The 12,195-nt window shown below is 42.7% G+C and overlaps 1 protein-coding gene across 2 annotated transcripts in view; it reads right to left on the bottom strand.

Annotated features, from left to right (window-relative positions):
• Positions 1-1,107: 1,107 nt before the first annotated feature.
• The window catches only part of BLMH (bleomycin hydrolase), a 51,550-nt gene continuing 40,462 nt past the window's right edge, over positions 1,108-12,195 (bottom strand). For both annotated transcript variants that reach the window (XM_003800109.2, XM_012811582.1), the window contains exon 12: positions 1,108-2,086. In XM_003800109.2, the coding sequence (XP_003800157.1) occupies positions 1,935-2,086 (152 nt within the window). In that variant the 3' untranslated portion in view covers positions 1,108-1,934. The remainder of the gene's footprint in view (positions 2,087-12,195) is intronic.

The raw sequence follows: 12,195 nt of genomic DNA, 5'->3' as shown, positions 1-12,195 counted from the left end.
TTGTATTTGTTCTGCATGCTTTCTCTTCTCTATCTTGCCTTCTTGTGAGTTAATTATATTTTCACATTCTATTTATTCTTGCTTAGAAACTATATCCTTTACTTATTTTAGTAATCAGGAAATTTTTAGCATACATTATTAACATACCAAAGTCTAAAGTTAATATTTGTTTTCTTCCTGAATCACCCAAGGACCTTAGAATATCTTCAAATCACCTCCTTTCCTATTATCTACTACTTTCAGGGGCTTCTGTCTTACCTTTTGTGAACCCTGAAAGACTTATCTACATTCACTTTTCTTTTTTTAACTAATCGACACACTTACTAGTTCTTTGCTCTATAATCTTTGATACATCTAAGCTTTTCATATAGAAACACTGCCCTTCTATAAAACTTTTATCAAGTTTTATCAAGCAAAGAATTCTAGGTTCACAGTTGATTTCTTTAGCACTTTGAAGATATATTTCACTGTCTTCTGGTGTATAGATGCTGATGAGGAGTTAGCTGTCTATCCAATTGTCTTTACTTGGGACATAATCTTTTCTTCCTGTATGCTTTTAATCTGTTTTGCAGTTTTTGTGTCTAGAAATGAATTTATCCTGCTGGGGAGAGGATTACCGGAATACTGTGAACACTTTGGTGAAAGCCTGAACCTTAACCTAGTTTCATCTTAGAAAAGTGCTGTGATAGACAGTACCCCTGATAGAAACAGATCCTTGGGTAGTAAGACCAGCAGGGGTCTCAGGCACTGAAATGCTGACCAGGGTGCTCTACTTATTTGCTTTCGGTACAAGGCAGGCCCAGTCTCAGTAAGATACATGCTTTCCAACCCATTCTAAGGCTGGCCCAACAGAACCTCACTTCTCACCTTTGTAAGGCTCCAGGATCTGGGTGGAAGAATGATTAAGTGGCAGGGGTCCAGGCCTTCTTACATATGGTATTTTGAAGCTCTTTGCAGAAGCCAATGAGAATTGGTACAGGCTGGGAAGGAACATATAATCTGCAGAGAAGCTGAAGCAGGGAAGCCTTCCTGTTTTTTTTATTTTGAAGAAAGTGAGACACATGTTTGCCTTCTTTTATAGCTTCTTAGATCAAATAAGCCAACTTCTTCTCATTTAGCAAAGTGTTTTATTCAAAAGCGACTCAGCACCATCTAGTTGTCAGAAAGAATGGATATCACCTTTCCTTGCCCACCCAACCCCCAATTCCAGAGGCAGACGTTAAACTATTAGGTGAGAGCTCCCCCTAATGATTATAATTGAGATCATGATAAGGTTTTGGTTGTTCTCTCACCCCACTTAAGTCTAAGCCTCTACTTAAACCTGACTCAAGTACAGCTGTGCTCCCACTGTTCCGAGAAACAGGAAGGAATCATGTCAGACCTGATCAACCTCCCATTCTTGGGCTTTTAGAGGCACATGAAATTACCTTGAAAAAACTGAATTCAGTGACTGCCATCTAGGAAGGACAGTGAGCCTGTCAGGCAGCATGCAGTTTTGAGAGCTCAAATTGTAGGAAACCCTCCCCCCACCCTACTCTAGGAACAAGGAGCAGTAGGTCTGTTTGTTCTCCGTACACCTCAATTGCTCATCTTCTCCTGTCTTATCAAAACACAGATACTGAAGCAAACCTTTTTGACAGAGTTAAGACAAACAATTACATTTGATTAAAATGCTGAGAGATCCTGAGCTGTAGGAGATGACGAGAGTAGATAGTATGACCTGATCTTTCCCCTTTTTGTTTTCTTTAAGAATATTTGTTTCAGCATAAAGCACACTTCCCCGAAGAAGCTCCTGGAAGAGACTGGAAATCCAAGAGGCTGACGGTGTCCTATGGGAATACACAGTCACCTGTGTGACTTTGGCTTCAGTCCCTGGATCTGTCCTTTGCAGCTACTTCAGGTTCGGTGGGAGGAGGAAAGAGCTGGAGGCAATATCACTCAGCTAAAGCCCCCATGGGGTCCCATGCTGGCAGGATAATGGGTTCCTGCTCTAACACCGCTAGCACCTCTTCAGGGACATACTTCCTGTCCACCACCACCTCGTAGACAAACTCAGAGAACCACTCGTCTGTCATGCACAGGTAACCTGGAGGAAAAAACAGAAGTCTCGTGAGTCCAGAGGGCAAGGAGCAAAGAACAGAAGCCCCATTTATACTATAAAGCCTTTTACAAAACTAATACAACTATAATTTCACTTAATCTAAATAGTATTAGCAATTCTATGAAGCAGATAGGTCAGGCATAACTGTATTTTCACCAATTAGAAAACTGGGGCTTGGGGTAAGTAAGTAATATGCCCAGGTTGCCTGGGTGTGGTTGAGCTGGACCTTGGACCTAAGGCTGATACCAGATCCTGTGTTGCTGTTCCACTGCTCAGCTGCACTGCTGACAGCAAGTGATGACCCTTTTGCTAGTAAACATTTTTTTGCTCATATAGCCATACCTAAGGAGATACATCTCCAGGTAGGAAAAGACAAGCACATCAGATCCATTCTTACCATGGGCCCTTTCAGCATCCCTGGCTGTTTTACTCATTCCTTTCTAGCACGGATTTCCTACAGCAACCAGTGAGGCTGATGCAGGCATCCTGATGGGCACGCCATCATTCCCAGCAGGCGCTTTATCCACAGATGATGCTGAGAATCAAAGGGTCACACAACCTATGTTTTCTTAGAAGGAAATCTGTGGGCTCAACGCCCTAGCTCAGGTAAGTAGGTTGCTGGCCACATACACCAAGGCTGGCAGGTTTGAGGCCGGCCTCAGCCTGATAAACAACAATGACAACTGCAACTAAAAAAACATTTGTGCGTTGTGGTGGGCGCCTGTAGTCCCAGCTACTTGGAGGCAAGAGAATCACTTAAGCCCGAGAGTTAGAGGTTGCTATAAGCTGTGACGCCACAGCACTCTACTGAGGGCAATTTAATAAGAATCTGTCTCAAAGAAAAAAGGAATTCTGTGATGAGGACCAGGCCGACCTAGAAGACCCAGACAGCTGCTTACCCTGTCCTCTTTGGTAAGGCCCTAGGATTTATAGATTTCTCCAGTGAGTAGGACTGTATGGAGGCTCAATATATACTGAAAATAAAAGATGAATACAAGTCACATTAAGCACTTCCTGTAATTGCAGAAATCAAACATGACCTGAGAATTATGAATTTAATGCAATTTTTTCTTTTCTTAAAATGTGTATACATTTTTGGCACCCTCTTTGTATTTAGGAAAAAATAATATTCTCCAAAACATAGAGGTGAAATGTCTGCCTTCACAGACAGCTGAATTCCTATATCTGCATCTGTGTTCAATCTGTTGTAATATATTGTTCTGGCTGAAACAGATGAAGAAATTCCAGCCTCACAGATATGTTGGTGGAGAAGGGAAGAGTTGGCAGACCCTCTAAAAAGGTCCCAGAGTCCCACAGAGATCCTCAGATCACATTTTGAGAACTGCTGATTTAAATTACTAACACGGTGGTAGGTCTAATTTTATAAACTAAATGGTGTGACAGGACATTATTTTACCTGAAAAAACAATTGCTTTGGTGAGGTCATCTATGTCCAGTTTTGCTTTTCCCCTCTGATAGAAGTCAAAGACAGACTGTCTGTGGCACAGCGTGTTTACCCTCAGGAGAAAATGCCTGAGAAGGTGTTCAGCAACTCTGACCAAGTCAGGGGAGGGACTGCATCCTTGCCCCCAGTGCAGACCCTCTTCTCAGTAGGAGAAAGAAGGAAGGGGAGCACAGACTGGTGCCCTGGCCTGTGCTGCTTCTGCTTTCTTTTTTTTTCTTTTTTTTTTTTTTTGCTTTTTTGATTATATATTCCTAAGTCCCTGGCTTTGCTTATGTCAGCAAGTCAGGACCTGGCCCTTAACATCACCTCTCTAGTGCCACTAAGTTCTTGCAATAAAAGTTTTGTCAGCTAAAGAGCCAACTAGTACCATTTCTTGCTGCATGTTAAGTGCTTCCTGAAAAAACTCAGCATCTGCCTTCCGCAAAAGTAGCTTTCAGCAAGCAAGAGACCAGACTACAGGCCCCATACAATTTGAGGCTTTAGTCATCCTTCCCCTCACCACAATACAGGCTGAATAAGCCCTTAGAGGCGCTCTGGGCAGTGAGGCAGGTGAACGATAGGGGCAGATTCATGTAATAAAGTTCTGTGTCCTTATAACAATACTATCACTATGCAATCAAATGAATCTTCAAAGAATGCCCAGAGAAAATGGACAGTAAGTACATCCACACTATCTTGCTCCCAAAGCAGATCAGATTAAGTCCTCACAAATTAAAACTCCTATCAATTGTAATCCACCCTTTCAATGTCCCTGCCAAGAGGACCTGCCTTGATTAGTCTCTCTCTTCAGGATATGAATTTTGGGGGGGCCTGCAAAAACCTCACAGTCTAGGTGGCGGCCAAGTAATTGTACCCTATAGAGATAATGGACTTGTGGCTGCTGTTAACTGTTGACACTGCATGTCTTGGAGTTTGACTGAGAAGATTAGGATCAGTGTGTCTGAAACTGAGGGAACGCTGCTCAGGCACAATTCAGGAGGCCATTCTGATCCAAAGAAAGTTGCAGCTCTGAGCTCCTAAGCACTCTGGCCACTAGAAACAAGCATTCCCAAGGAAAAAAAAAAAGAAAACAAAATATAAATCGGCTCCAGGGATGACAAGGTTACATTGAGAGGAACAAATAGATGGATAAAAAAGTCAGTTTTAGGAACAAAGGTGAAATTAAATTTGTTTAAACTTTAAGGTCTTGTTTACATGCAATGAGAAAGAAATAAAACAAGTGAACTCTCCCTTAAAAAACAAACAAAAAACCCCAACTGGCAATGTCTCTGTATTTTATAAGAGAAAGAGCAGAATCCATCTGGAAAAAGGGAAAAGCAGTATCTGTGGATATAGCTGCAGACTGGTTAGGTGAAATTCACTCAGAAACAGAAAAGCTTCAAATGTGGGGAAGGAAGACCTTTTACCTAAGAAAACAGTTTTCTGAAATCCTACCAGAGATCAAAGATTTCACTCTCTTAGACTAGATTAAGATGACAGATATATTTTCATTTATGAATTATAAATGTTTTATATTTTTTGTTGTCTTTGTTCTATGACGTATTTCACTTCATTAACAAATTATTATATTGGCTTGTCGCCTGTGGCTCAAGTGGCTAAGGCCCCAGCCACATACACCAGAGCTGGTGGGTTTGAATCCAGTCTGGGCCTGCCAAGAACAATGACAGCTGCAACCAAAAAGTAGCCAGGCATTGTGGCAGGCGCCTGTAGTTTCAGCTACTTGGGAGTTTGAGGCAAGACAATCGCTTAAGCCCGGGAGTTGGAGGTTCTGTGAGCTGTGATGCCACAGCACTCTACCCAGGGTGACAGCTTGAGGCTCTGTCTCAAAACAAAAACAAAAACAGAAACAGAAACAAAAAACAAATTATTATACTTGTAGTGTGTTTGTATGTATGTAGTGCTATGTATGTATTTATGTAAGTATTGCTTTTTCAAAGAAGTATGACAAAACCAAGTAATCTGTTCTGCTCTGACGGATCTGTCTTGGCAACGTGGACCTAAGAAAACAGGACGACCAAAGACCTCATTAAGTCACTCCCAATCTTTCGCTAACAACCAGTAACTCAAGGTTGAATAAAGACTTCCAGAAAGGAAAGCACAAACTTCAGTGGCACTTGGCTCTTATTTAAAACTTCCTACCATGCAAATAATCATAGAGTACCTACACAGACGTAGACAATTCAGCCTACTGCACCCCTGAGCTGTATGGTATAGCCTACTGCTCCTAGACTAAAACCTGTGCAGCGTGTCACTATACTGAATATGGCAGGCAACTGTAATACAATGGTAAGTATTTGTGTGTCTAAACATAGAAATGGTACAATAAAAATACAGTATATAATTTTCATAGTGCTCAGAGATAGCATCCTATATATTTACATTGGTTGCAAATTTTTTTCCTATTAAGTAATTTGCCTTCTAATTTAGTTTATGATATTTGCTAGCCTACCAAAAAATTGTTTTTTATTAAATCAAATTTATCAGGTTTTTTTTTTTTTTTTTTTGAGACAGAGCCTCAAGCTGTCCCCCTGGGTAGAGTGCCGTGGCATTACAGCTCAAAGCAACCTCCAACTCCTGGGCTCAGGCGAGTCTCCTGCCTCTGCCTGCCAAGTAGCTGGGACTACAGGCGCCCGCCACAACGCCCGGCTATTTTTTGGTTGCAGCCGTCATTGTTGTTTGGCGGGTCCGGGCTGGGGATTCGAACCCGCCACCTTAGGTGTACGTGGCTGGCGCCTTAGCCGGTTGAGCTATAGGCGCCGAGCCGGTTTTTTTTTTTTTTTTTTGAGACGGAGTTTTACTTTCTTGCCCCTAATAGCGTGCTATAGTGTCATAGCTCACAGCAACTTCAAACTCTTGGGCTCAAGTGATTCTCTTGCCTCCCAAGTAGCTGAGCCTATAGGCACCCACCACAATGCCAGCTACTTTTTAGAGACAGGGTCTTGCTCTTGCTCAGGCTGGTCTGGAACACGTGAGCTCCAGCAATCCACCTGCCTTGGCCTCCCAGAGTACTGAGATTATTTGCGTGAGCCACCATACCTAGCCATAATCTTTTTTTTTAGAGACAGAGTCTTATTTTGTCACCCTTGGTAGAGCACCGTGGGTCACAGCTCACAGCAACCTCCAACTCCTGGGCTTAGGCGATTCTTTTGCCTCAGCCTCCCGAGTAGCTGGGACTACAGGCGCCCACCACAACGCCCAGCTATTTTTTGTTGCAGTTTGGCCGGGGCTGGGTTTGAACCTGCCACCCTCGGTATATGGGGCCAGTGCCCTACTCACTGAGCCACAGGCACTGCCCAGGCATAATCTTTTAAAATTTGGTTTCTAACTCGAGTGTTACTCTTATAACAATTTTTCTGCTACTATAATAAAAAAAGAACAAAGCAGGATTAATAGAAAGAAAATGTTAGAAACATAGGATCAGTGAAAAACCCCATCACTTACTAAGGCCTTGGCATACTCTGTCCCCAACAATGAACACAGATAATCTCAATAGACAATTTAGTAGTGACAATTTGTCAACTACTGCTGTTAGGTACCTATTATGTGAAGCATGTCTAATACCTGAATTTGTATAGAGTATGTTACAAATGTGGAAAATGACAAAATGCCCATGGAAAGAAATTTTTCAATATCTAGAGAAATTCCAAATTCATGTATCCTTTTCAAGCAATTCTGTTTCTGGGACTGTGTCCTATAGATACAAAGTACTTGCATGCACACAGTATTATGGCATTATTCTAAGCACCGTACATATATTAACTTACTCTAATAGTTTGTAATAGCAAAAGACCAAAACAACTGAGTTCCACTAGTGAGAGAAATGGTTAAATAAACTAAGGTCCATGCAGACAGTGAAGATAATGAAGATGTACTGATAAGGAAATGCCTCCAAGACAGGTTGCTAAGTGAAGTGAGAGCAAGATGGAGAGCAGAAGATAAGGTATGCTACCACTGGCTCCCCTGCATAAAAAGGAGGCAGGCGGTCAATATACCTCTCTCTATAGTTACTCTGAGGCACTAAGAAAAAGATACACCAAAACTAATAGAAATGGTGGTAACCTGAGGGAGGAGGAGGGGAATGGAGGGTGACAGAGAGGGAAACAAGATTTTTCTTTATAAATCTTGTTATTTTCATTTTGGAACAATGTAATTTTATTATCTATTTAAAAAATTATACTTGAGAAAACAAAACACACATACACATACACCCCCCTTCCCAAAGAGCTTCACAATGTAATTCCACATACCTTCCCTACCCTTGTTTTGATTCTAATCCTCACAACATTATTAGGCAGGCGGGGTTGGCGTCAGTTACCTATATACATTCACACAGCCAGTTAAGGGAAGCTTACACCAAACTCAGGTTTTAACTTTAGTCTTTTCCATATGGCTCAGTTCCCTCCAATAGGGCACTCAGTGGCAAAGAGACGTGGCAGGTAGTTATGGCTTCAGCAACAGATAACATCATTTCATTTAGCTCAGACGTCTGTTTGGAACCAACTTCATCTGCCAGGTCCATTTATGGTCTTGGCCAGTTATGTATGTATGCACAAATTCATTTATTTACTACGTACTGACTGATGGAGATCATGCTATGTTGCCCAGGCTGAGCGAACTCCCAGGCCCAAGTGATCCTCCCGTCTTAGCCTCCTAAGTAGCTGGGACTGCAGGCATGTGCCACTGTGTCCACTATGTATTTTTTATCTTTAAATCACAGAGATGCCATGTGTTCTAAGTGTACATATTTAGAAAGAAGGGTAACAAGATGGGCTAGATGTTTAAAAAAATCAGCAGAAGGGAACTCAAACAACCCTTTATAATTATGATTGCCATTTGAACAGTGATATGAAAAGAGGCTTCTTTTCTTCCACAGTAAACATAAAAGTCCAGCTATGTGGTGAGGACCCAGCTATGTTTGTGAATCATTTGCTGATAAAAGAGATACTCTTATATTAGATATTACTTGTGGCCTCTTTCAGAAACAAAAGCTAGAGAAGGTGCCATTTCCCCAGTAAATATACTAGGAAGAATGCCCAGTGGAAAATGTGGTAGAGAAAAGGAGTTATTTTGGTTTGTGGTTTGTATTTTTTTAAACCATCAAACCACAGCAAAGACCAGTCAGCAGAAGTGTACACATCCTGAGCAAGTGCCCTCTAATGAGCCAAGCAGCAGCCTGCTCACCTCATAGCCATTGCTCCTTCCCCTACACCCCTGCGCATGTTCCAGGCAAGCCTGAGAACACATGTAACTCTGCCACGATCTCTGATGTTGGACCAAGAGAGGAAAGCAGATGTAGATGTCATCCAAGGGTCTGTTTTCCACTGAGACTCAATGACTACTCTCTGACCCCAAAACTATTTCACTATTCCTATGTGTTTCAGGCAAAGCCTCCTTTTTTGGGTCATTCCTCAAGAGCCCCATGGATGGCAGGCCGTGTTATTTCTGGACCTTACTCCTCTGACCTGTCCAAAGCATGCTCTAAATGCCAAGAGCTGCCCTTTTCAGTTACCGTTTCTCTGGCTGGTCTCCTTCTCCCTTTTCAAAAAAAGCCACAGCCCTAACAGCCTCCCTAACATTCCACTCACCCTTGAAGAATCCCTAAGGAGCCCTCACAGATTCACTTACTCGCCCTCTCCCTTGCGGTTTATTCCCTATGCCAGCCTGCACTTAGCACTGTGTTTCTGTTTTATACATTCATTTTTATAATAGATTACAAACACCATATAGAATAACATTTATAGCCACAATTGTCCCATTTCCCCTTGCACCCAGCTTTTGAAGGAATTAAAGACTAACACGCAACTGAGGTGGCATAACGGGATAGCCATGCTTACACCCTCACCCCTCCTAAAGTTTCCAAAACCCACCTTCGAGTCCAACCCAATAGTCTTTTCCCTGGACTCATTTTCCATCTGTTCTGCTGCACCACCACCTCCATGTTCCCCTGACACCATCCAACCCCTTGATTTCTAGGGTGTTTTCTCCAGCCCCTCACTCTTTTCAGCAACCTCAGCTTCACTGTCTTCCTACTGTCTTCCCACTGGCAAGGGCCCTCCCTGTTCTTGCTCTCTCTGTCATCTGCATTCTTGGAAAAATAATTCCTTCTTTGCTTTTCTCGGTCTATTTATCCTGTATCTTACAGTCTGAGGAGCACACCATGCATGCCACTTCTGTCACATCATAGCCCTTTTCAAATCCCCTTCCTGTGTCACAGGTGAACAAGTATCAATTCCTCTGAGGGTCAGAGACATTCATTCTACCATGGCCTATGTACGGTTCCCTGCACCCCATCAATAAATGTGAGTTGATGCTACTGCTAATGGTTTTTCCTCAGCACCAGATTTACTGTTTTCTCTCACGAAACTAGGCCCACACTAGTTATCCATCTAGTAAACTGGTGACGGAGCACAATGGTCACACTAGGGGCCTGCATTTTTAGAGATCTGAAGCTGGAACCATGGGGCAAGTTAGAAAGTCCTCTTCTAGAAAGGAAAGGGGGCTCGGCACCTGTGGCTCAAGCGGCTAAGGCGCCAGCCACATACACCTAAGGTGGCGGGTTTGAATCCCCAGCCCGGACCCGCCAAACAACAATGACGGCTGCAACCAAAAAATAGCCGGGCGTTGTGGCGGGCGCCTGTGGTCCCAGCTACTTGGGAGGCTGAGGCAGGAGACTCGCTTGAGCCCAGGAGTTGGAGGTTGCTGTGAGCTGTGATGCCATAGCACTCTACCCAGGGGGATAGCTTGAGGCTCTGTCTCAAAAAAAAAAAAAAAAAAGAAAGGAAAGGGTAGAGAGCTTTACGCTCTTAGTCTCTTGCCCTCATTAGTATAGAGACAACATTAACAGCAGAAGCATTTAGGGCAATTTTATGGTTCTCACAACAACCCTGTGAGATAGGTATTATAATTATCCCTATTTTACAGATGAGAAAGCTGAGGCACAGAGAGGTTAAATAGCAAGACCAGGGTTACATGGCCAGTAGGAAGGAGAGACAGAATGCACGCCCAGGCTGTCTGGCTCCAGATACTGTGCTTACCCCTCGATCCTTCTGAAACCAATACCAACATAGCTTGGAAACAATCTGGTGAAAATTATACATGCTCTCTACAGGAGAAAGCACTTACATGCAGTATGCAGAAAGCTCTATATTAAACACGGGAGAAATGATTTCTCTCTAAAGCTCATGCCTCACTGTGGGTTAGGTGCCTCTGTCCTGAGTCTGTCCCTGCCTCCACAGTGTAGCCTTCTCGTCTCACACTTCGAGAGGGAAGCACCAGTCAACAGGAGAGCACGTGCTTCCTTTATTCTACTCATTTCTTAGCCCAAGGCATGCAGGCTCTTTGGTTAGTGAAGATTAAAATGGAAAGTCCTTCTAAAAGAACTCAGATATCCAGATTTGACGGTAACAACAGTTTTCCCAAGCCCGGAGAGATATGAAAACCCTCTGAGACCACAAAAATTTGTATTTTGCCCCTTTCCAGGAAATCAGAAACCTTTGCTTTTAGGGCATATAATTTACTCTTATTTCAGTAAGTTCAGCTCAACACTGCCTATAATTTATATTATTTGTGCTAGAAATCCAGAACTGAACCTCAAACCTACCTACAAAATAACTGTCTTTATCAGTAATACATACTTGGGGGGAAGCTGCCTATGTCAAATTAAGAGATTTGACTTATAATTCTCTCTCTGATCTAGTGCAACTCAAACGAATCAAAACTCAAAAAGTTTCAGTTTTTTCAATAAAACCTGGGTATAGTCACCCACATTCACATCCAGAGTTACTCTACTTTGATACCATGTGGAGAAATAAATACAAATACATTAGCAAACTTTGAATTCTTATGCAGCAAAATGCTACGTAACTGTATATCCTGAGCATCTTTAACAGAAATATGGCTGTATCAGGCAAATTGTAGGAACTCATAAAGGAACAGAGTGATTATCTTCATTGCCAGAGAAATGTGAAGGCGTAAGGAGTTAATAGAGAAAACAACCTTTGGTTCTTCTCACTTTTCTCAGAAATTTACCTGAGAAGAGCCTAATCCTTAAGCCAAAGTGACCTGCAGATCCTCTTGCTAATAAATAATAGAACCAGAATCATAACCCAGATATAACTGACACCAGAGCCAATTTTCTTAACCATTAAACTACGCTCTCTCTCAGCTTCTCTAATTCTATGATATCTAGTCCATAGAAATAATGGGTCAATTCATAGTCACTGGTGACCAGAGAAGGTAGCCAAGAGAACATAAAACTACATAAAGGATCTGGTAATGTCATGTAAATGCCTGGTTTCAGGACACAAGGCTCTAAGCATATGATTTATGGGTAGGAATCTGAATAAGGAGTGGGGAGTGGGGGATCTTGTGGGGGTTTGTGTTATAATTCTGGTTTTACTGCTTATTAGAAGAGGAACTGGGCTCGGCGCCTGTGGCTCAAGCAGCTAAGGCGCCAGCCACATACACCTAAGGTGGCGGGTTTGAATCCCCAGCTCAGGCTTGCCAAACAACAATGATGGCTGCAACCAAAAAATGGCCAGGTGTTGTGGCAGGCGCCTGTGGTCCCAGCTACTTGGGAGGCTGAGGCAGGAGACTCGCTTGAGCCCAGGAGTTGGAGGTTGCTGTGAGC

The sequence above is a fragment of the Otolemur garnettii genome, unplaced genomic scaffold (assembly GCF_000181295.1).
Source record: "Otolemur garnettii isolate 467f Iridium unplaced genomic scaffold, OtoGar3 scaffold00166, whole genome shotgun sequence".
Lineage (NCBI taxonomy): Eukaryota > Metazoa > Chordata > Mammalia > Primates > Galagidae > Otolemur > Otolemur garnettii.
Note: the sequence above shows the minus strand (reverse complement) of the source record. Positions and strands in the feature narration are given on the sequence as shown.